Source organism: Arvicola amphibius, chromosome 4, assembly GCF_903992535.2.
Source record: "Arvicola amphibius chromosome 4, mArvAmp1.2, whole genome shotgun sequence".
Taxonomy (NCBI): Eukaryota; Metazoa; Chordata; class Mammalia; order Rodentia; family Cricetidae; genus Arvicola; species Arvicola amphibius.
The window spans coordinates 83,077,135-83,103,055 of NC_052050.1; the positions used below are offsets into that span (position 1 = coordinate 83,077,135).

General features: G+C 38.8%; 1 protein-coding gene across 6 annotated transcripts in view; it reads left to right on the forward strand.

The window, feature by feature from the left end:
• Tenm2 (teneurin transmembrane protein 2) overlaps positions 1 to 25,921 on the forward strand; it is a 961,804-nt gene that overhangs the window by 180,786 nt on the left and 755,097 nt on the right. Inside the window, exon 3 of one of the 6 annotated variants that reach the window (XM_038326028.1) lies at positions 12,174 to 12,187. The exons of the other annotated variants lie outside the window; for them this stretch is intronic. Coding sequence (XP_038181956.1) covers positions 12,174 to 12,187 — 14 coding nt within the window. The remainder of the gene's footprint in view (positions 1 to 12,173; positions 12,188 to 25,921) is intronic. 6 annotated transcript variants of the gene reach the window in all.

The window sequence follows — 25,921 nt, forward strand, 5'->3', positions numbered from 1 at the left end:
TACTTAGAGTTTGTAGGGAACCATGCTGAGGAAAACAGAGAAGGGTTTCTGGGAGGCAGCTATGATGGTTATGATTCAAGATGACAAGTATGTCTGAGCCTAGAGATGGATGAACAAGATTAAGGTTTGTTTGTAAATGTTCAGAAAAGTATGCATCTGTGCATTCCCTAATATAGGAAGAGAATTGTCTCTCAGTGAAGGGACACATGGAAGTTTCGTAAGACTTTGGAGGGAGCTGCTTGGGGCATCTCATCCCATACAGGCATTGAAGAGGTCTTCTGTGGAAGATGTATCATAGAGGACACAGGGCACAGACCACGATCCATCCTGTTCCCTCTTACTTTTGTTTTGAGACCTAGGATTTTTGTCACTTCAGGAGTTCTCTGTACAGATTCAATTTATCCAGATGGTATCTAAGTTTGCATAGCCATAAGAAAACTTATCTATATAAAGGGGAAGTCCTTGAAGAAATGGATTTCAGCCTCAGAAATAGAACAAGTCAAATGTTTTATGCCCAAGTGTGCACTCATGTGCCTGTCTTTTGGCCATTTCTTGTCTTTTAATAACAAATGAAAATAATTCTGTTAAATCATCTATCAGGTTCACTACCAGGCAAGACTATGTTAGGTGTAAAATACTAACGAGGTACAGTGTCATCTTAACCCATATGACTTTCAAGACTTCGGAATACTGTTCCCTCCTCTATGCAGTCAGTGAGTCTGCAGAACCTTTTTACTGCATATTTTTGTGACAGCATATTATGCAAAATTTCAACAAATGTTCCTTGTTTTCCTATGAATCGTTAACCTAATATTTTCTACTGGTAAAAGGTAAAATATTGTGAAATATTCTGAGAATTCGAAACCCCATAGACTCCCCAGATGGTCTCTGAATAAGGCAAAGTACTCACAATGGCTATGAATTCCAAGTTAGGTTGTATAATGCTCTCCCTCCTGCTTTAATGTCCACTCCTGGAATTCTATTTTCTCCTTCATCATAAACGTTTCCCTGTTTCTTAAATATTAATAGTAAAATAATTATACTGCCAACCCACATATTTTAAAGCCTGATTTTGATTCTGCTTTCCAGCCATAGCCCTAATTCTCCCCTTTTCCATCGTGGGACCCCCTGCTAGCGCATTTTAATCTAAGCCCACTATCGTCTATGTAACTGTCTTGAAACACACAGCAGACAAGTCTCAGAACATGTCATCCCATTAAAACTGACTCTCCAAGGTTATTAATGACCTCTGTTGCTAAACCTGGTTGTCACTCCTGTCTCATTTTACAGGACTTGTAAGTAACATGGCCAAGTACGTCACCTCCTCCCCCTTGGAATAAGTGTTGCCTTCTCTCAGCTTCCAGGGTGGTGTTGATCCTAACTTATTCACACTTCTTGCTGCTTTTCTGCTGTTATTCCCTACTCTTCCCTTTGACATCGCCGTGTGAACTGTGGCTCATTTGCTGGAAACTTTCTCGGCACCGTGAAAAATCCCTTTCCCCAGGTGACCTCACCCCCGTCCTCTACATCCTACTTTTATGAGACCCACCGTCACATGTGATTGCCCCTGAACTTCAGACTTAAATATTCAACTGCTTACTCAATATGTTCACTTGAAGGATAATCAATATCCCAAAGTTGACATGTCCAAAATTGAATTCTTGGTTTTACCTTCCAAATGGCCCTCGCTCTAGCCTTCTCCATCCGAGTTAAGAATAACTTCTTCACCTTTCTGTTTTTTCAGGTCAAAATCTTTAGAGTCCTTCCTGATTCATGACTTAGTTTCAAGCCATCAGTCCACATCCTGTTCTTACAGTTAATACATTCTAGAAATATTTCAGGCGTTTAACCACTGCTGACTATATGCCCCTCTCTTTCCCAGTCTAAAACCCCTGTCCTTGCTTCTCTGGAGCATGCATAAGCCTTTATCAGCCCTCCCAAGAGGTTGTCTCATTTTGACCGTTGACCCCTGTAATCTCTGTTCTCAAAAATGGCAGCCAGAATGATCTTTCGCAAAGATAAATCAAACCCTGTCAGTCTTCATTTCAAATCTCTTCAATTGCTCTCTGTTCCACTCAAAGTAAAGGTCTAAATACCTCCAGTGACCTGGGCAATCTATCACCATTGAACTGGTACTCCTTCCTTCTATATACTGCTCTAGTGGACCTGAGTCCTTTGCTGGCCCTAGAAGTGTCTAGGCAGCTCTCACCTCCACTCCTGTTTTTACTTCCTAGTCTCTATTTTTAGATTACTCTCTCCCTCCCACCAGAAAACTATGAGACTCCTAGCCCATGTCTTCAGGCCTTTGATCAATCATGATGTTACTCATAGAGAGCTTTTTACACAGTTCAAAAATCACAACATGGGACTCTAGCATTTCCACACTCTCTCTGCCCAAGCTTCATTTTGCTCTGTAGTGTGTTTGTTAACCCCAATATACAATTAGCGAGTTTATATTTCTTAACTATATATTGCATTAAGGCTGAAATTTATGTAAATTTTGTTCGCTGTGATCCAGAGCCTTGGTGCTCAACACAAGCGATTAACATATATTTTAAAATAAATGAATAAATATGGTTTTCATTGTATTCACTGTTTTATATGTTGACATATAAATTTTCTATGTACTATCCAAGAAAGTCCACATTTTTGTTAGCTACCTTTGCCTGCTCCAACATGGCTGCTTCTGAGCCAGTAAAATTTGTTTTAATAGTATGAATAGAACATCATTTGTTGACAAGTTATTTATTGCTGGATATGAACATGGGATAAAAATTAAGTTATATAAAAATTAATAACTATATTGATATCCACCATAGGAAATCCTTATATATTCTTCAAATTACTTTCTTCATTCTCTTTTGCTATCAGAGTTAATTTAGGAATCAAAATGTACAAATTTCACATAGTTTGCTAAAAATTATCAGCTGGCAATCTAGAAGTTTGCCATTCATCGTCTCTATGGTTATAAGTCATAACAATACCCCTTTATTAGCACACCGAGGCACATTCTACATTGTTGTTAAAAATCTCTCCAACTTGATACACACAACGTACACAATAAAGTTTTTCAGATAAGTTATTTTCTTTGAAATAACCTTAAATTTACTAACCTTAGATTTATTTATCACAAAATAGTATGGCCTTCCCTAATGTTCTCAGCAACAGTGGGATCAAACCCAGGGCCTCCTGCATGCTAGTAAGGCATCCTACCTCAGCACTATATCCTCAGCTTGTAATCTTCTTACATTCACCAAAACTAAGAAATTGACATCATTCTGTCTGTTAAGCAATTGCATCTGAAAACCACTGTATTTACTGTTTGTGCTCAGTTAAGTCTCTTGTTCCCCTTTTGTTATTCATAAGTCTTCTCTATTAAGAGGTGTTGTATGTCATTTGCCAGGATTTTAATGTACCGTATGAATGTTGATAAATTAATATTGTCTGTTTTAAATATAGTAGACTGAGATCTATTGAAAGGAGCAATCACGTATGCCCATATCTTCAAATGTCTGTCATATTATTGATAATTCTTCCAAAATTAGTAGATGGCATATGACAAAAGTGTTGCATCTCCATAAACATTTGAGCAACACTGATGTATAACATCTAACAAGCATAGCATTTTACCAAGATTAATTAAATGCAAGTTATTTCTTGATTCATTAGCTAAGTATCTCTACTGCAGATGACAAAATTCTAACTCAGCTTGCACAAATGCAAATGATACTAAATTTTGAGATTGAAATGAGTCATCCAAGCATACGGTAGCTAGCCTCGTGAACCTGATGGTGTCCTCGGGGCTTCGTATCTCTCGCTTTCTCAAGCCTACACATTGAATTCGGTAGTCAGCACATGCAGGATGATGATGAAGATTTCAGTCCCCATTTTGTGAGTGGGTCAGTCAGTGACCCAAAGACTAAACTGAGCTTATTGGCATCATCCAGGGACAGTTTGTATACAAGGAGAAAGATGAGATCTCATGTGTAAGACTTGACAGATGTGCATCTCTAGAAGTTCTTAGGTGCAAATGGAGTGGGGAGGAAATATCATGGAGGCAAACAGTAAATCCCTATTGTTATATTAGCCTGCAGTGGCTAAGCCATCCGTTTTCATGTTATAGGAAGCCATATAGTATCTTACAACTGTCCTCAGACTCATTCCCGATTGCTTGTGAGATAAATAAAGCAAAAATAATTAACCCTGTTTTATCCACGGAGAATTCAAGTCAATGATACTGAGTTCATTGGTCCTAAGAGCTGAGTCTTATTCTTATTCGCTGATCCATCTGTGGTGGTGTTGCTTCTAATAATTACTTACAGCCACACAGAAGATAGAACACTTTTAAACTTTTTTTTACACTGCTGCCTCAACCTCTATGGCCAATCATTAATGTCTTCTGTCCAACTGTTCTAATGATCCGGCAGCAATGACAGGTTTCATGAACACATTTCACATATTGAGCCTTTCACCAAAGGGCTGCTAGCTGTTATCCCAAAGATCTACTGCTTAGATCTCCCACTGTGAGTCTTCTGGTCTTTCTTTTGTTTTGTGATATACCTACACTGTTGTCAAGGATACCTAGCTTTTCACTCTCTTGTCTGAACAGTCCACAAAGTGTTCTATTAAAAGTCCCAATTAACTGTGTATAGCCATTCACCTGTAAGCTCATCTGTCCCCTCCCCTGCCCACCCACACACCACCAACCACTTGATCAAAAGAAAAAAATAACATGGGTCAAAAGACATCAAGAGGATGAATACAATGCTTGGGATCATTGGGTATCATATAATAGCCATGGGAAAGCTATCTACAGTAATTGCTGCCTTAACAAAGCCGAACAAACCCAGATTGAAAAGATGTAAATAAAAAAAGAAATCAAAGGAAAGGAGCACATTTTTCCAGTTTTATGCCTATTGCATTATTGGTATTTTAAAGGTTAAAGTTGGAATTTTTTTCAGCATAAAATGTATTGCTTTCAGTGCAGCAAGAGAAAGACTGAGATAAGTGGGAAACATTTTAATCATTGTAAAGTTATACAATTCCTTGAAATTTGGATTGCATCATATATTTAATCAATTGTCCATTTTATATAGTTAATTCTATATTTGTAAGATACAGTAAGGCTAAGAACCTAGGCATTAGATTAAGGTAAACTATAATTATTATTATTATCATTATTATTCTTGTTTACAATTGGAATGTCCTTGAAGAATGCAGAACATTAGTTTCATAATCTATAAAGTAAAATTACTGAAATCACTAACAATGATGCCTTTGCCTTGATATCTGGCAAACATGCATTAAGATAATGCATACAATAATATGAGCACAGCTTTGCTCAAAGCAAGAATCAATGGATATTAGCACCCATTAAATAATATATATTACCATTAGAGAGGTTGTGAGCAAATCGTTAGTTATATTTTATATTTGGACTCATAATCTTATAACATTTATTTGATTGTTTTTAAAACTTTACATAAAGGTTTTTGATGTTCAATATGCTATTTTGGGTATCATGCAAAGTTATTATTTAAGAAAAAAGGGAGCAGAAAAGAAACCTGGGGATGCTTAACCTATATAAGAATATTTTCAGTTGGAACCTGGTGCTGGAACCCTATCACTGAAATGGGGCTTCCTTTATGTCCCCTCATGGAACAAAAATTGATGTTTCAGTAGAATATTCTGGAAGGCCAGTGATTTGACTTTCCCAATACCCAGTTTTCAAAACTGCATGGAAGTCTCCTGTAACTGAACAGTCAGCTCCTTCTTCCTACGTGTTTTCAATGGAGACAGAGCAGAATCTAAACCCAAAAGTCATAGGAGGACCGTTATCAGTATCTGGACTGAGCAAAGGTACTGAAGGTGAATGGTGGAATCTTCCCTTGATGGGATTCCGTGGTACTTATTTGTGAATGATTTTTTTCTCTGTGGTTATTTCACATGTAGTAGGTTATCACTTGAAATACTTTTGTTGTTACAATTGAAAATGCTGTAGAAAACAGAAAAGCTGTAGAACCAAATCCAAAATGCCTGTCTTTGACCCTGAATATTTATTTAGCTTATTGTGATCTTGGATGAATGACATAATTTTCATAATTCATCACTTAGAATTCTTTGAGTATCAAACAAAATAGAACTTGAAATACCTGTAGCAATTTCTGGCATCTAGTAATCACTCAATAAATGATTACTGTTACTATTACTATCCAAAGAAATGAGAATAAGGAATATAGCTGAGGGGTAAGACACTTGCCTAGCTTGTGTTGCTTTAGGTTCAAATCCCTGATTGAAAAAGCATTGTCTGTATGTGTCTGGTGGTGTAATGAATGAGAATACTAAATATGAAAGAACAGGGGTGAATTATTTGATATCTTGGTTTTTAGGAATTTTTTTCCAGTGGAAAAATACTGAGAATACTTATCTGTAGAACAAGGGAGTAAATAATGCAAGCTCGGGGTCCTGTAGGAACCTATTCATTTGCATGTATGTTTATAAAACAGACCAGAATTGGTCTTGATGTAGTGTTACTGTGGTATGGAAGTGAGAAGGACTATCAACAAACAATATAACACATGGGTATAGAGAATGAGCTGGGACCCACCTGCCAACAGAATGACAGAACCAATCTACAAGAGGAGGCAACATGATATATTACTTTGGTGATGAATAAAAGTTCAAAAGGAGAAGAGATGATGTCTGCATGAAATAATTAGGGTGACTCTCATGGAAAAAATGATATTAGGATTTCTTCTTGAAAGACGGGTAGAATTGAATGATTCATCCATTAGTTGATTCACCCAACTGGTGCTTAATGAGTCTGACTCACCATAATTATCTCTGGAAACGCAAGAGAGTACCATCATACAGAAAATAAGATGGGGAGGGGCCAGCAACTCTTTTCAGCAGACAACAGTGACTGTAGTTCTGTGGGTAAGAAAGTATACCTCTTGCAGGAATTATATATATTTTAAAAAGATACTGAATCTGAAATTTGAAAAGCTTACATTTTTCTAGGCTGAGAAGGTAGAATCGTTTTCCTTAGATAATGAGGAAGCGGCTATAACATTTTCAACAGGTATGATGGACTTTTGTTTTATGACCCAGGAAAACTAAGATCGCTTTCAAGGCTCCTGCATACCAGTTTTTGATGCTGTGATTCTTCATTTACCCCTTCATTTGCTGGATAAATATGTTTCCTAAGCACTCAGTACAGACAAAGACAGTGGGGAAAGGAGAGGGGAAGGAGAGCTACTTGTAGGAACAGGTATAAAACAAATGTATCTGAGGTCAGCGTGTGAAGGGAACTGCGCTCTCCAATGAAGTAAAAGCTTAAATAACTGTAAATGTGCTTTCTCTGTTCTTTGTTAGGAAAATAGAAGATTCTTGTTAAAAATCCAATTATGCCATTTTTCCATCTACCTTAGTCTGTTATGAGCGAGACTTCAAGTTGGGCTGAACAGATGACCCAAGATAAAAACACCAGGATAATAAAAACTGAATATATTCAACCAAATGCAATAATTCATATTTTTAGAGATTTCATTTAGACTGTTATAATAATTTTAATACACAGCCTCTAAAATGTATGAACTGCACCTGGATGACATTTTCAGCCCACAAAGGCAAACGAATTTATTTGGTGATACACAATCTTTCTAATGGTGGAGCTTTTTAATATGAAGCATTTGACTATAGTCATTTAAAATGAACACCACACACATCTGCTGAGAAGGCCTGGAGAGGTAGTTTCCAATGCGAACATCAGTTTTGTAAACTAAGGCCAACCCGGGCTTCCATGTACCAATACGACACCTTACTGCTTCCCTTGGAGGTCTCAGGCATTGGAATACATGCCCTTAATTAAATTGTGTGTAACTGAGAGTGTATACAACCTGAGTTGGCACAAATACCAAGGTAACATTGGCGACGGCAAAATGGAAGCTGTTATTCTATAAGAGTGACTCTGTCTTTAGCATGGTCTAGAATTATAGAGTCACGGGGTTGAACAAGAGAAGTCAGCTCTGGGACAGTAGGATGGGCAAGTGGGCAAGGATGCATGCCTTGAGAGCCTGAAGATGTGAATTTTATTCCCCAAACCCGTGGAAAAGGAGAAGTGAATCTAAGGATGTCCTCTGACCTCTATCTGCAGAAGGTGGCACATCCCCACACATATGATACACGCGCACACACAAACACGCATAATACAACACGCATACATGATGCACATACAGTCCACACCCACACCCTCATGATGCAGACACCTACACACGATGCACACCCACAAACACACACGAAGCACGCACACATTATTTTTAATGAAGTTGAAAAGGAGGTGGTGAGGTGTGCTTTATGACCTCCCCTCGCATGTAGCCACAGGTAGTTTGGATAAGAACAGGATGAACGGCCGAAACTGAGATTGTCAGGTTGTAGCAGATTTTCCTCTGGAAATTTTGATAATGAGAGTTGGGAAGAAATGCATCTTCAGAAAGATGTCACGCATAACTCCACAGTCTACTGCAGAGGTGCCAGTATTCTGTCTCTCCACAGATCCCTAAGGAAACCTCTCCTACATGAATCCTCTGAGAAACCCAGCAACGCCACGGTAAAATTCCTGTCTTGTTTAGTTTGTCTGAAATTAGTGTTTACCAGATGCAACCTGAAAACAAAGCAAAAGCAAAAGGGCCCAAGCACAGCTTAGTTCTTCTACAATTACAATGAATAAAACAAATTTGAGTTTGAAAAATTATCCTCGCTCGATATAATCAGGATGATGCTTTTCAGCTGATGAAATTTTAAGTCATTGATTGAAAACTGACTTTTTTTTTTCTCTCACTGGAAAACCAGGTTTAATTTTATGGTGACTTTAAGGTTTCCCAAAAAATTAAATAGTTCCTCTTGCTCTTCCTCCGCTATGTACAAACTGAGAATAGAGAGAATGTCTAAAGCAAAAAAAAAAAAAAGAGCAGAAAAGAATGCTACCACAAAAATAGGAGATTTTGCGCTCTAAATCAATTGGAATGGATTTTAAATGTGAGCAAGGAGGAGTCCTTTTAGAGATGAAGTTAGGACACAAAATGGCACTTCCAGGGTAACCCTGTGATCTTGACGCGATTCATTTCAGCCCATTGCTCGACCTAGTCACAAATTCTCCCACCCTCGTTTGGGTCTCTGAACTGTTCGAGGATATGTTTATGAGCCGCGGGAAGAAATGCCAGGGAGCTGCAGAAGATTGCCTTGTCTCTTTGTGTTACTCCTTTCTGCGCTACGTTTCCTTCGATTTCTAAATTGACACTGAAGGGATCTGTGCGCTCAGACGGATTTTGGTAGACAAAGTTAATGTTCCCGAGACCCAAACTCAGCTAACAACAGTGAGGAGTCCCTTTCCCTCTGTCTCTTACAGGTCTGCTGGTTGTCGTTAATCATACTTCTTTTACAAAAAATACTAACAGCCGTAGCATGATCTTCAAAGAGAATCAACTTTTCTTTTGTTAACAGGTGCGATTCAAGGAACCTGAATTCTGTGATGCAGAACCTCTGAGACAATGCCCTTTCTCGTAGGATGCTATAGAAGAGAGTCTGTTACTGTCTATTAATTGCTTGAGCTACACTGTCGGGTGATGCCGTTAGCACAGAGCCTCGATTGAGTTACATTCTTGTATTCAATTAGAGAGTGTGCGTTATTGTACATGTTAACACTGTAGAGCCACAGATGCGAGCCATCTGTAGATTTGATTTCCCCCCCCCCATAGTCTTCAAAAATGGAGCAATTTAAATCAGCACTCCTAGAGAGACTTGGAAAATAAACTAAGCACATAAGCACATCAGTTGCAGATTTCAAAACAAGGACAGCGTAAAATTTAAATTTGAAAGACTCTATCAAAAGTATTTGCATAATTAGAATCGCTGGGCATTTTAATCATTGTAGGTGGTCACTCGTATCTGAAGAAGAGGAAGATCAGAACGGGAACTGCTCGCTCATGTCGCCATGTTTTCCCGTGCTTAAACGGAAGTTGATTTTATGAGGTTGGAAGATCAGAGCATCTTACAAAGGTGATGAAGTCCAGGGAGCCTAAACTTCCCAGGGGTGGAGGCTCTGCAGCATGCAAAACAATCGTAGCAATGCAGCCTGGTCCCCAGATCCTCTCTTGGTGTCGGACCCACTCCTGATACCTGCCATTGTCAAGCAACTTTTCACTGTGGAGAAAAAGGAAGTGAAGATATTTGGCTTACAGCAGGGTTTAATTTCTCAGACTCTTTCTCATGAATTATTCTAAAAAGATGATCTCCTACAAGGCAGATTCTCACTGAGGTAGATCAGTAATGCATTATAGTAGCGGGCAATCATTTACCTTTGACAACCTGGCATTCACATGGCCGGTTTTGTCTCTTAATGTCAGTGTGGATTGAAGATCTGCCTTTGTGCTATCATGACCTCTTCCTTAAAAACATGAGGCATACACCCCATTGCTTTGGCCAAATTCCAGCCTAGGTAATTACATTCTGTTACCTAAAGACCCCCTGTCATTTCGATTAGAAAAATCCTTTTGCCTGTCTCCTCCACCTGTGGCGTCTATGGGTAGGAACTGCACTGCTAAACTGCAGGCTTGTCTCACTCCTGAAAGAGGTCCTCTTCATCATGGTGCTTAATTAATATTTATTGTGTAGCCACAGGGTGAATGACTTGGGACAGGGTGACTGGGTAATTAAGTGTTCCCGACTGGCAGTTGTCCCTTCTGAGAACAAATGGAGAGAACCAAAGTTTGAACAGTCTTTATCACAGAAAAGACAAATACCTTTGCCACACAGCACTCCTTCACTGGGATTCTACTACCTGTCCATCTGGCATACTTCTAATCAAAAATGTTTGCTTTTAGATCACCGGATTGTAAGAACGTCAAAATCAGGTCAAAAATTTCTTTGTAGTAACTGACCCAAATTGTGAGCTCTCCTTTCAGATTGGACCAATTTCAAATTATGACTTTCTCTTCTAGGGGCAGGAAGTAGGGATGGGGTTGGGGAGGCATTATCTGTTTTTTCTGATAAGCAGCATGATGCTAACACACCAGTATACTGGAAACAAGTCTTCTCTGTTTCAGGAATTTATCTGTGACTACTCTATTTTCTCCCTTCTCCCCATTTAAAATTTATAGTTCTGTCTGCAGGACACACAGACCCTGGAAAGTCTTAGAGTTTTAATGTTTCCTTTCTCCTTTTCCTTGGCATTGTCTTGACTTCTGGCCTGATTTGAGCTATTGAATGACTTTGTAATATTTCCTTGCACTCTCTAATTGCCCCATGCCTAGTACTATGTGCAGATGGTCCAGATTTCATTCCTTGCACCATAGTTTCCCAAAGGCTGGAATGCTACTGTGGGATTACCCCTTTCAGCCACAGAAGACTCATCCTTCTCCTTGAATCACTAACCTCGACACTCTATTCTAAATCCTGTGTATTATGAAACTGCCAATTCCTGCATCCTCAGCAGAGGTATTTGGAAGACAGGGAATGGGCAAAGAAGCTCTTCTCTTGTCTAGAAAGCTCTCTGCAAAACACATCACAGAAAGTTTTCAAATTCTCTCAAAAATGATAGCAAACATGAACTAAAACAGCATCTTTTAATGTTTCTTTTTAAAGCATTGCTCAAACATGTCAAATGGCTCCCCATCTTTGTGGTTTCAGGAGAGGCTGAGCTGTGTAGGAGCATCGTTATGGAGACAATGGAAATATTCCCTCTATTAGAAGGAAATCTTATTTTTAAAATGTCCTGTTGTTTGTGTTTGTTTTGAAGCCAAGTGAGATTTTCATTTGCAATGGATATGAGAAAGTTTTAGGCTTTTGTTGATGTTTTTCTTTGTTTGTGTGTTAGTTTGTTTTTAAAGAACCTAAATTGTGACAAAATGCATCTCAGTTTCCAGAGCACAGTGACTTCATTCTCTTCCCTGTGCCCAATTTTTCTTAGTTATTCAACTAATTCTGCTTTCTAGTCCACCAGCTTTTTATTCCTCTGTTCCTTTTATATTCTCTTCCTCTGACTCCTGGGACATTTTCCTACTGGGATGACACATTCTTCTTTCCTTGGCATTTTCTCAGAAAACATTCTGTGTTGCTCTACCATAAGATGGCTGCAAGCACAGATCTTTTCAGGATTCTCCCATGGTTTCAACCAGCATAGCAATTCCGGGTTAATTCAGTGTAAGGGGATTAGAAGATGAAAAGATTCTAGGGCAAACTGGAGAACAAGGGCTAGAGGTGGGCAAGGAGAAGGCTTTTCCAAACAAAACAAAACAAAACAAAACAAAAAACTTCTGTTCTTGAATTGGTTAATAAAGTCTTAATGCACACAGTGGCATTTTTCTAAAATTTGTTTCAAAATTCTCTGGTGTAGAATTAAGATACAGAGGACTCGAAAAGAAAAATGAATGGTTCTTAGGTGCAGAGTGTTGTAGCTGAATCGTGAGCACATGGGCATGCATTTCTGGTTGTCTGTACACTGGGGCATGTTTGAAATTCCCATGAAGAAAAATGAAAAGGATGATTCCAAAGCAATGTTCCCAAGAGTTTTATGCTATCTTCAATTAGCAAAGGTGTCACTGGAGTAGATCTGAAAGTATCCCTAAAGGGAACACCTTGTCTGTCTTTGCCTTTATCCAGCTAAGGTGTATGTATATACTAACATGTATATGCATGCAGGTTCATGGACAAGAGTGTTTTCTGTGTAGTTTGTGTGTGCTAAGAGAGCTACGTATCACAAAACTAAAGAAGTGCATGCATTCTAGGAGGTATGTATGAGATGAGGTGCTGAACTGACTGCATATTCCCTCAGATATGTTGTGAATGCCCACATTTTAAGAATAGTATGTGTGGGCTATATGTGTGCAGGAGGAATAGGGAGGGAGAAGAAGAGGAAGAGTGTTGACAAAGGCAGAAGGAGAAACGGAGGGAAGTAAGGAGGAGGGAAAGGTGGATACCTACGCGAAAGGCCTGGAACAGAGGTGACAGCATTGAAATGACCTTGTCCCCTATAGCAGGTCATATTTACGTGGGGGACTATCCTATTATGCCTTTGAGAATTTTGTCAAATAAATATCATGCCCAGATATAAATACTGATTCTATAACTTAGGACACTTAACATTGCTAAGCAGGAATTTCTATATTCATGTTCAATTCAGACTAATGTAAATTCGTCCACAGTATGAACTACTACTTAGTTTTTCAAATTATGTATCAAAAGATTTTTAATAAAGAACAATAGCCAAGGAAATAAGAGACATAAAAGACAGAGAACAGCTAAAACAGTGAGTGGTGAGAATGTGCTAGGGAAAACGAGCAGACACTTAACCTCATTTCTTCTTCTTTTCCTAGGCTAAAGTCAGAATCCTAGGCAGGCAGTTCAGGAGGAAACCACCTTGATTTTTCTGCCTGGTTTCAAGTTAAATCTAGGAAAGAAGTGGAAAGTCCTAGGGCAGGGGATGGGATCAACCAAGGTGAGATGCAATGGGAATTTGAATAACCAGAATTGATAACTTCATGTCCAGGGGAGAAGGCAATTCATCAAAGGTACTCTACGAGGCAAGTTTCGTTGTTTGATGTGGGGTGGGAGGGAACATGGGTGACCCCAGTACTAAAATCTTTCTGTTTTCTCCAAGACGCACAAGTGGTCATGTTTGTTTTGTTGTTGTTGTTATTGTTTGTTTTGTTGTTGATTGTTTTGTTTTGTTCTTCTTCTTCTTCAGCTGTAAAATCTTTGAAAGCTTACACTTCTATAAATGTAATTCCTTCTTTTAAAGGTGATACCCAAACTTGGATCTTACTAAATGGCCTAGTCTATTGGTACCCTCCTCCGGCCTTTTTATTTCCCTGTGGGTTGCTGCTTACAATTCCCGTTCATGCCCCCCTCCAAAGAATTTCTGTTTATCCATTCACAGAGGGTGCAGGCCAAGCTTCTCCTCCTGGAATTTCCTTTCTTTTCCTTCTTTAGCATATAAATTTTACTTAATTGTTTCAGCTTCTGTTATTACAATAAAATGCCTGAGAGAATCCAAGAGAATCAAAGAGAAAAGGATGACTTGGCTCACAGTTTTAGAGATTTCAATTTGTTGTCAATCCAATTGCTTTTGGGGCTGTGGTGACTCAGTACGTCTTGGTGGAACCATATGCCAAAACCTGATAGAAGTCAGGGTGGGGTGAGTGGGGCAAAAAATGAGAGTCGAGGAGATCAAGTTTCTATCATTTCTTCAAGGACATGAACCCAATGACAAAATAACTTTTACAAGTCTCTATTTCTTAAATGCTCCAGCATCCATCCATAGTGCTGTGGGTTGAGGGGCAAGTCTTAACACATGGGCTTTTGGGGTACCCATAATACCTAAGCTGTAATGTTTTAATTTTGTTCTTATGTCTTTTCCTCCTGACCTTCCTGTCTTCACTCCCCAAACTACTATGATGTGTGTGCCACCGTGACCTGAAGCTTTGTTCCCTTGACTCTGTTGAAGGCACCGCTTTCCCTGATTTTGCATCTTGGCCTACAGTGTTACAGCTATTGTGAGCACCTGCCTTTCAGACTAGACCTTTAAACTTCTTAAAGACAAGAGTCACACCCTTTAGCTCTGTGTGCCTTCTCTACCGCAACAGTCAGCACCAAATAGCCACCACTGGGCCAGAGGAGTAGACTCCTGATCAGAATGCATGTTCTGTCTGCCTTTCACTTGGTGGTAGCATTCGGCAGGGGTTGCTTAGATGTTTACCTGAATTGTGCCTCTTCAGTGGTTCTGGACATACGTTTGGCACATTTTCGTTTGTCAGCTTATGCCAACTTTGCCCTCTCCATGCCCACTTACCACATTCTTCTTCCATCTCCTTTTCCTACCTATGTTCTGCCCATTTATATGCTGCTCAATGGACTCTAACAGTGACACAGACCCATTGGTTCTCTTGACCTGCTTGAAACTGTTGGAGAAGATCTGGAACACAACTGCCCCCTTCTTTCTTAAGAATATTTGGAGACACTGTTCCTGGACTTTTCTACAACCTCTACCTTATTTTGGTTTTGATTGTCAATCTTAGCATTATTTATTAGCAAATTAATGATTGTTTGTCTTTTGCTACTGTTTGTGTAATTGCCAAACTCTCTGAAGAGAACCACTTGACATTTGACAAAGATGGTGTAGAAATTGGAAAAGAGAGAGAGAGAGAGAGAGAGAGAGAGAGAGAGAGAGAGAGGGGTGTGTGTGTGTGTGTGTGTGTGTGTGTGCGTGTATTACTAGGTCATAGTGCTTGCTCCAGATATTTTAGGCATGGCTAAGATGTGCTAGGAATGTTTGATTTTGAGATGAGCTCTGACCACCTTTCCCTTATAATATGGCCAGAACACATACATTTACCCAAGACAGTGTCAGACAGTAAATGCAGCAGTTTAGTACATGGGGGCCTCCCAAAAAATTCGCTGGTATGTTTGAGCTCAGTGTATCTGCAGCCTGTGGTGAATGAACTACGGTGACCTATTTCTTCCTTTTCATTTGAAAATCAGGACGAAGTGGTCAAATTGTGAATGGGGAACTAATAGGATGAGTGGATACAAGAAAACAGCATGCGGCAGCTTAATGAAAGAAAAATGTAGCGTATGCTCCAGACACAAATAAAATGCTCCTTCCAAATTACAGTTTTTCCAATCTATTTATTTGCTTCATTTTCTTTAACTGTTATTTCACTCAGCTCCAACTTTTAATATTCATTGGATCAACAACATAGAAAAGCTTAGTTATTTTCAATTCTTCCTTGAGCTCCTTCCAACATGTTTTTATGTCTCTCGGTAATGGTGTATTTAGTTATAATAGGACACTGCAGTTTGCATGGTGAAGTCATTTCTCATTTCAAGTTGTCTACAGTCAGGCTGGGATGATTTGCAGCCAAATGGCTAGTATTAGTTAAAGTCACCAATGCTCCATCGAGATCCACTGTTTCATAAGGTCTTGTCCTTGGATAATTGAATCTCTTTCAGGTGAGGATTCCTGCTATCTATCCCTGTGTCAGACATTGAAACATCTGCTAATAAAGAGCCATTGCTAATGAACTTCCAGAGCATTTGTACACTACCTTCGAGGACAACTCCAGCAATGTGTCATTTATCTAATACAGAAAAATCAGATTAAAACAATCAAGCAATGTGTTTCTTAATATCTCCACAGGCGTTTTATTTTGTTTGTGGTTTGTCTGTCTGTTTGTTTAACCAAATTATTTTTCAAAGTCCACTGCAGCCTTCCTAGTAAATGGAGTCGAGCAACCATCCTTCCTTGTCTTTGCAGGCTTTTTTCAGACTCAGCCTCAAATTCAACTCCTTAGGACTTGGTCCCTGAACTTCTTTAGTTTCAACTGTCCAGTTTGTTGCCCGCAGTTATGGTATCAACTTTCCGTCTTCGGAACGATGCCTAGTGTCTGAGAAGTGCAGACCGTTGGCTCAGCCCTCCATCACCTTCTCTGCTCCTCAGTTTCTGAATCAAGTCACACCCACAACTTTGCTCCATGCAGGCTATTTATGTAAGATACGCAAGACTGTATTATTCTCCATGAATTTCTTAAAGCAGACCTTGAACTTCTGAACTCCTTGCTCCAACCTTCTTAACTGACATTCATAACTAGTTTTCCTTTTCTTTTTTTCTTTTTAGGCAAGAGCAATTGCAAATTTAAACTTAAGAATTGTACTTTGAGGTTTATATAGGATTGCCTTTTACTAATCAAAGTAGTATGTTTCATTATAATATATTTAGAAGTATAATAAGCATCTGTAAACTAAAATAACTCTTCCAGGCATAGTGGAATATACCTACATTCCCAGCAATAAAGAAACCAAGGAAGGAAGAGTGTGGGTTTCTGGTCAGTTTCAGCAACATGTTGAATCAAAAGAAAAAAAAATAATTAAAAGAAAAAAAGAACTTTATGTCCCACAATGAAAAAATTATTATGATTATTATAAATTTTGTCACAAATAGAAGTATTGGATGAAAAGTCACTAGAAATAATTACCACAAGCAATTTTGAAACTTCCTTTTTTCGTTGCTCTACAAATTCTTCACCCAGACAGGACCTCAGCGAAAACTGAGTCCTTAAGGGAAGGTATGAGGGAGGAAAAAGGAACACAGGGATTGCTATGGCATCTTAAGGGTTGGGACAACCATGCCAGTTAGGAGACTAACATCCTCCCTATTGTACATGTTGAAAATAAATACTAAACATTGTTGAAAAGATTACAAAATAAATTGCCAAAGACACCCGGACCTCACCATCAAAAGCAAATTATATCTGAGTCTTGGCAGTGACTTCCCATTAAGTTTCAGAAGCACTCAATGCAAAAGCAAGAGCCCTGGGTTTGATCCCATGGTTTTCTGGCAAGTCTTGTTATGGGTCCTTTTGTTTTTCCTTTGTAAAGTTAACCTGAGAGCTTCTGCACATCGCTTCCTAACACGGAACAGATGCAGCTCCTGTCAAATGGAAGAGGTACTTAATTTCTTCTAATGGAAATTGCTAAAGTGCAGAGGGTTCCTATTCTGTTATTAGGGTTATATTAGGAAACTGGCATTATTCATTATTTCTAAATAAAGTGAAATGTGGACCCCCATGCATGAAGTTATTTATTACTTATTGATATTTAAAGGTTGTTGAATTAATCTTATTTAAATTACTTTTACCGCCAACCAATGTTGCAATAATTTGTTATATAATATTACTTGAGGGTTTTCTTTTACTTTAATATAAAAATTGCAAAAGCAATATATTGCCTGTAGATTTTTTTTCCTACAGTTCATTGTAACTGTGACTAATTTATCACAGCTATTTAGACATGCAAAATCTATAATACTTCACGATGTTGATTTTCTGTTTCTGTTTTCTAAGACGAGAGCTTGATTTGAAAGCATATAATGAAAAATTACATGCATCTCACTGGAAGAAATATTGCTTTAACCACTTGGAGGTGGAAGACCATGAGGAACTGAGCGTCTCTGACGATAGGGGCTATGTACATGAAATTCTGGCCGCTCTGCTGAACCTTGTTAATGCCCCCTGGATAATATGGAGATTAGACCACTCTCCAGTTGTTTGGCTTAATCCAGAATAAATGTCATCTTGCTTTTTGCTACTGGCAAATTTCTGCTAGGTGGTATAGAATGTTTCCTGGAAGAAAATTCTCACGGGCTATCTCAGGATGTATTAATAGTATCTATACATTATTCTTTTTGGGAGGATTCTATCTGATTTTTAATTTTACTTTGCTTTTGCTATAAAGATTGAGCCCTGGACCACACACATGGCTGCCAGGTGTCCTACCTTGGAGTAGAAAGACTACCCCTTTATTTTTCTCTCTTAGGCTTCTAGCGATTCTCCCTGAGGCACAGAGGCTGGCCTTGAACACAGGATCCTCCTACTTCAACCTTCCTAAATCACTTTCCCTTCTTCCTTCTCCTCATCTTTTTCTTTTCCTCTGAAGGGCACTCATCATATTCTTTTGAGCAACAGCAATAGAAGGAACCATCCAGAGTCAGAAAGGGAGGTGGCATTCCCATCTTTTCACCTTTTATCAGATCTCTGGGGGGGCTAAAGGGAAGAGCAAACCAGAGTCACAGAGCAGCTTGCTTTTATTGGTGGGGATGATTGTATCTGTCCCATTAGCATGGATGATTGAACGCTGCCTCGCCATCATTGTGTTTGATATTCAAACTGATGCTATCATTTTCTTGCTTTGCATGTGGAAAAGGCTGATGAATTATTAGGTACATCAAATCTTTAACATGTGCAAATTACTCAAATGCAAAACATGTTTATAATATCCATGATTATTCTTCCATTTATATCATTTTGTGAGGCTTCACTTGAGAGAGGAGAGAACATGATGGTGTCAGCCACTACGTAGTTCTTTGGAGTTTTTGGGGTGTTTAAGACTCAGGTACAACCCCCCACACACACACACACAAGAGGTTATGGGAACCAGGAAAAGTGTTACTTTGTCAGACAGCATCATACAAAAACTAACTGAGAGGGAGATAATTTCAAATGCAGAGTAAATACGTTTTTGGAAAAAAACACCATGTGTATAACGCCTAGATATGCCTTAAAATATGTATGAGATGGGAATGACACCAACTGGGCATTCATTCATTCATTCATTCATTCATTCAGAAATATTCATCTACTAGAGATAAAACAGAAACATGAAAGAGGCAGACATAAAATTAAAACACATGCAAGATTTGAAATTACTGATTTTAACAGATTCTATGAAGGAAAAAGGTGAAAAATTCTTAGATTTCGGACAAAAGTCCTTATGTGGATCGGACGGTTAAAATCAGACTGCCAACTTTGGAATGACACTTCCTCCGGGGACAAGGGAAAGGAAGCATTCCAGACAGAAACGACAGCACAGGAGTGGCTGGCAAGGACATAGAGTCTTTCAAACAGTTCCCTTCGAATACAGTAGCAGTTCCACCCTATGTTCTTATGTTAGTGTGTAGTATTCCACGTAGATGCTCTTGCAGAAGATTTTAGAATCTGTATAACTGATTCGATTGTCGCCGTTTGGTCAGAAAAAATAATAACTGAATTTATGCAAGCGCAGTCACTCTTTCTGCCTGTTTGTGAACATCTTTATAATTCTTCTGGGAAGCTTCCACTATGCATAATATAGAAAGGATGGATCTAACTACAAACTAACTGTGAAGCGGTTTTCAGTACAGGCTGCCGACGACACACCTGAGCCGTGTGTCAGTGACATTTCGGTGTTTACTGTTGCAAATATGCTGATGTCTGAAGTTATAGTTAAAACTATTTTTAGTAAATAAGACTCAGCAGTCCAGTCACATTCGCAGTCAGAGAGTTGATTTGGCATAATGACACTTAAGGGTTGCTTGACTTCTGTTCCATTTTCTGGTGTCCAAAAGCCCATGATTAAGGTAAAGCGACTGCAGAGAAACACAGGAAGTCTTTAAAACCATCCGTTTAACACCATCACTTCATTGAATTCTTAAATTTGCATTACAGAATATTAATGAGTTTTTTAAAAATATTCATAGACAGGACCAGGTGCACTCTAGTCTTTGAAGATATTTCTGGACATGAGTTTCTGGCTTGAAAAACTATCTACCATCTTGAACTCACATTTCAATAAATCTAAAATTTTGAGATTAGTTTTTAAAATTAGTTTTACAAATAAATGAGTTTGCTCGTGACTATGAGCTCTTTCCTCGCGTAATTAGCCATCAGACTTCAACCACTTCCTATATGAAACATCAGTTCATTGTTGTTCCGTATTGTTAAAACAAATCATAAAAAAAACAAAAACAAACAAACAAAAATCTGCCAGGAGAATTTTTTTTAACTGAAGTAGATTCGCATGTATTGTCTCTATGTCTAAGATTTCACCTATCAATTTTCCACGTACTGTTTGTAATATTGTCAAATATGTCTTGATTTCAGGTAAATACTCTCTGTCAGAATTTCAAAAGAAACCGTTATTTTCATCAGAACCCACTTTTAAACCGTATTACTCACAAAAGATTTTCGTTTCTTAATTTCTCAGCATAAGCATCTCACTAACTGTAGACCATAGATTCAAACTCTGTGTCACTCCCCATTCATACAGGACTTCTCGTCAGTCACTATTACGGGCGTAATTATTCAATATGATGTTAAAATCACAATGCCATCTAGCAAAGATCCCTATATCACATATGGCACAGAATCTATCCTTCAAATAAAATTCTCAAACTCGCTAAAAAGTAGGACATGCACAAAAACCGACCTCTGAGTACAGTACCTGTCAGCACTGTAGACCCACAGTTCAGAATGATTGTAGGCGTCCCATCTCTGGCTTGGCCCAAGTGGCATTACGCAAATGGCAGCGTTAGTGTCAACAGCAATGATGGCTTCCCCTTCAATTCTGTCAAACAGTATCAGGTTGCTTTAGCCAGAACTTTTGCTGCAAAGTTCAATGATAGCTCGGAGAAAACCAAAACAACCAGCAGGTTCCTGTATCTAGATGGTCAAAGGGCTTTACTGAGAGATAACAATTACCACAAAGGTGACATTAGATGCCTCGTTCATGTTTTGTTTGAAAATGAAATCTGTAGAGAAGATTCCTCTGTAGAATTTCTTATTCTTCCAACTATAAAATTAGAACTTGTCACTCCACTATGGGACTCTGGCAGTTAAATAATAGTCTGGGGATGCTTAGTGGAATGAGAAATTACTGGCCACAGCAGGAGCCGGTGACTCAACAGATAAAGATACCCAATGCAAGCTGAAGAAGGAATTCTGACAGCACTGGGGGAAAGTAAAGGAACACGTGATGCTTTCTATTGAAGCATGCACCCAGCCAGTGTGTTGAACTTTCCTTAATTATAAGAATAATTTTCACCCAAAAGTTGAAAACAATTGGCCTAAATGCATTTTACTGTAAGCAGTTTTAGCTTTGAAAGGGGGTTGGTGAATTAGATTGGGATGGGTTGCCACACCCTCTGTAGGCTTCCCATTGCCCTTTAATGGGAAGGGGGTACTGCTACTATCTAGCTGTCTTGCTAGTACAGCTTGAAGTACAAAGGAAGGACAGTAGGGGTGGTGATTTTAATTATCTATGTAAATTAAACCATGTGCTACAGTCCTGTGATTGAAACTCATTACTTTAACTTTATTGTTTAGTTATGAGTGTAAACCTCAGCTCAATTAAATTATGAACCACATCCTAATGGCACCACATAGTCAGTCTTTGATAAAAGAAGGAAAAGAAAGTGATAGAGACAAGAGGAAAGTGTGGGGCAGCCGTCCTTTGTGTCACCACCCCAAACCCACCATTCTGAGGCACACCCTGTAAGCTGTGAAAGAGAGATAGGCCGTAATTACAGGCTGTCACAAATTCAAGTAAAAAGTGTTAGTTAATGCTTCTCTTTATTTTGTCCACTTTACCAAACAAACTGTAGTTGTGTGATTCTCTCTCTCAAATTTATGTATATGCCTTAGTACCCCAACTGCAAGGTTTCCCTAATATGTGACATTTCCTTTAGTGTTCAGGGAGTTGTATTTTTCCATCATGGTGAATAAAGGTCATTCTTCTTCTCTGTTTTCACCACCTCGGGAGATTGCTCATAACTGTCAGATCGTGTAATATCCATTGGCTGTAGCCTAATTGTCCTTAAAGTATGTATATTAAAAATTCTAATTGTAGTGAGAATAATGCTTCGTTTCCCCTTGAGTCGTCATCAAATCTGTTGCCTCACGTGGGAGATTTATTTAGAGATTGTTTTCCCTTACTTGGAGTAATTGAGGACATTCAAAATGCCAAAGTGACAGGAATAGCTTGAGAAACTGCAGTCACTCGTCAGGTGTACTTTAAGTGCAAGTTTTAAGGTAGGTACCCTTAATTGGCACTTAATTAAAGCATTTGCTTTGGGTCGATTCCTTCTTGGGATTATATTTCTTATCCCAATTGTGATATGTTGATTTGTAACAATTACACACATGAGAATCTAATAATTTGAAATTTAATGGGTAATTAAAGATATTTGACTTCTCTAGCAGAGGTCATTGCTATTAATGATAACAGTGGTAGGGGGAACATCTACTGAGTGCTTCTCATGGGCCAGGAACCATGCTAAGCCTTCTGCAGGCATTGCTGTGCATAATTTGAAACAATGAGGCTATTAAGTGAAGATGCTCTCATTATGTAACACTCCACGCTAGGCTTGGGGAGGTCGAGTAGCCACACACAGTTGCAAAGCTACTGAGTGGCAGAACCAGTATTTGGACCCAGGCTGGTTTGACTCCCGTGCCCATATGCTAGAAATAATAAACGGGCAAAGCACTGTACAACAGTCAAACCTGAAGAAAAACTGAGGGTGATGAATTGGATGATATTTACCTGCCGTCACGTGGGCCTGGCTTCCCACAGGTACTGTATTATTCGCTGGATTTTCAGAAGTAATCCAGTGGGTTGTATTGATTTGTTTCTGAGCACAAACTGGTTCTCAGTAAATGTCCCATTTAGCTTAACTGATGTTTATTTTTTTTACATGCAAAATGCATTTATTTAATTTGAAATATTATATATATTCCACATATACATACACAGACACATATCTGTAACTTCACTTTGAAAAATTTCAAATTACACTTGTTCTTTCTTATGCAGCAGTATAGACTACCTGTTGGAAGTGCTTTCTCTTGCTCCCACTAATCTGAATTTCCTCGAAATACTAGCATATCCGTGGCCATCCCTGTGTCACATCTCACTGCATCTAGCTAATTCTTAAGTTACTTTAAGCAATCTAGTTGTCATTAACTATTTGTAAAGCTCCTTTTATTCTCTACAAAAATGTCATCACTCCTCAAAGAACACCTCAAATGGGAAAGAAAATTGACATAGAGGGCCCGGATCTGTGGTTTATATTACAAAAGTGTCTCAAGAAATATTAAAGAAGGGAAGAAAAGATGCTACCATCTTTACTGACTTCGGTTTTGTATGTTGTTTCATCTTGTTTTGTGTATGTGTTCTGACAGTAGAAAATTCACCTACAATTAGATTCACATTATCTGGATAGCAATGGCAACACTCCCGGCATTTAGCAACATTCATTTGTAATCTTCATGTCGGTCATGTGCCAATAATGAAATCATAATCTCTTTATCATTTCTTGCCTGTAAATGGATGGATGCTGAGCAATTATGATGGGGAATAAAAAAAAATGTCTTTAGAGAAGGAACTAAGAGGTCCTGTTTGAATATGACACTCAACCACTCTTCATGTCTACACTACCTTCTATGGTTTGTTCTAGATTGTTTGTCCCACAGCTTGTATAAACCTTATGAGGAAAGTACTTTGGTGAAGAATTAGCATCCAGTCAATGGTAAATTAGGAAAGTCCAATGTCCTTATATATTACACAACCTGGTAAACCATGAATAAAGTCTGCACTAATCAACTTTGATTGTCCTCCAAAGAAACAAATGAAAGACTTCGAAGTTGGAATAGAAGTGAGCTTCGGTATGAGAAGCCCATAGGGTGGAAATCTTAGTGAGGATGTAAAGCGTGAATTCGGTACTAGGGGAAGGTGGGATCCTCTGGTCCCGAGACGGAAGGGCCAGAAACAGCTTCACGCTGGTTGTTTCTTCTTTTTCCTCCCTACGATGGCATCAGCATTCTTCCCATCACTCATGAGCCCTAATGCTTCTGTTCTACCAATTCCTACAGCAGATTAGGAACTGGAATGTCACAGGGGGATTTGCAACAAATGTAGCAGTCAAGATGGCCATTAACTAGCTTTGTGGCAGAAAGAAATTCATTCCTCCTTATTGAATCTAAATTTTCCCCTCCATGAAGAAGAAAATGGGCAAGAACTATGATGGCAAGCTTCTGTTCATGGGTCAAAACTGTCTTGTATGCCTCGTAGACTATGCATGAGAGTTATAAGGTGAACTAGGTAAAACATGAGTGATGATCAATTAATTATGCCAAGGGGAAGTACTGAGGGTCTATTGGCTAGATAGTTCCAACTGCTTGTTCAGCCAATTCCACTAAGGTGAGGGTCAAGGTTATTAAATAAGGAGGGAAGCCCTCATTTCCACCTTTCCTCATGAGGCACGGAACTGAAGTAGGATTCCTCAGTTGAGACAGCAGTTCATAGAAGCAATTTTGGAAGTTATTGTCGGCCTTTATAGATACTTTGAATAATGCTTTCAATAAAGAGTGTGATCAGCAGTGTGTCAAAAAGAGTTCATTTTACATGGTCATACATGACAGTGTGTAATAACCGTCATATTTACTTCAGATTCTAAGGATTATAATCCCTACATTCGGGGCTGCACCAGAGGCTTTGGCTAGAACAAAACTCATCAAAGGTACTGGTCATTCTTCTAAATAAGCAAAATGGAGGAGAGTCTTTCTTTTCCTTCTGATCTTTCTTAGGCAATATATTTAGCTTCCTAACGACAGCTCTTAGGTTGAGAACACAGCTGAGATTTGTTACAAAATTATTTTTAAAATATGGCTTCTCCATCTCCCTCAAGTGGCCCAGAGGTCAGAATGGAACCCCAAAGAAAGCAATTTAATTTTTTTTCTGCGCCTAAACCTTTATTGTGTCTATTTTTATGAAGTAGTTTTCTTGTGTTTTTCCCTCTTTTATAATTTTAAATGACTAAGTTGCAGTATTATATCTTCTGGTGAAGCAAAGATGATAAGAGCAATCGCGGGGCAGTTCTGGTTGTCAGCGCCCTTAAATGATAATTGATTAGTACAAGAATAAAGATGTGATAGAGGATTGGATTTTGCAAGAAAACAGGGCTAGGTGTGACCGTTTGAAGATACGATTTTACTGTGGAAGAGTCGACACACAAAGGTTTCCCTGAAGTCTCATTTTTCATAGGCATGAGATAAAATCTGTAACTCATTCCACTGAGGCTCTCGCCATTTGTTGGCTTTAATTTAATTTGATAGAAAGCAAAGAGTAACGGTTTACTTCGAGTTCTCTTTTGTCTTCCTTAGTATCATGTCACTCTTATGACCCAAGGACTCAGGGAGGGGATTTGAAAAGGCCTCTTTAAACTTACTTACTTGGGCATTAAAATGTGTTTTCCTTAGAGATGTTCAGAGGCAATAAAACACAAAATACTATTTCAATAATAGAGTCCGATTCCATAAAAGGAAGGTAAACAGCCAATAGCTGCTTAAATAAGAGTGCTAGGAAGACTAGTTTTACAGTAAACATTCAATGCCTTATGAGCCATTTGAATATGCATATCATCTGCAGAGCCTCAGTACTTAGGTTCCTCAGTGTTTGTTCTGGCATGTTATACTCTGGCTTTGGTAGACATGCGAGTGGCAGAAGCTTCTAGAACAGCCCTATTAGAGCAATTGGCCATGGCCGGATGGACTGGATCTGT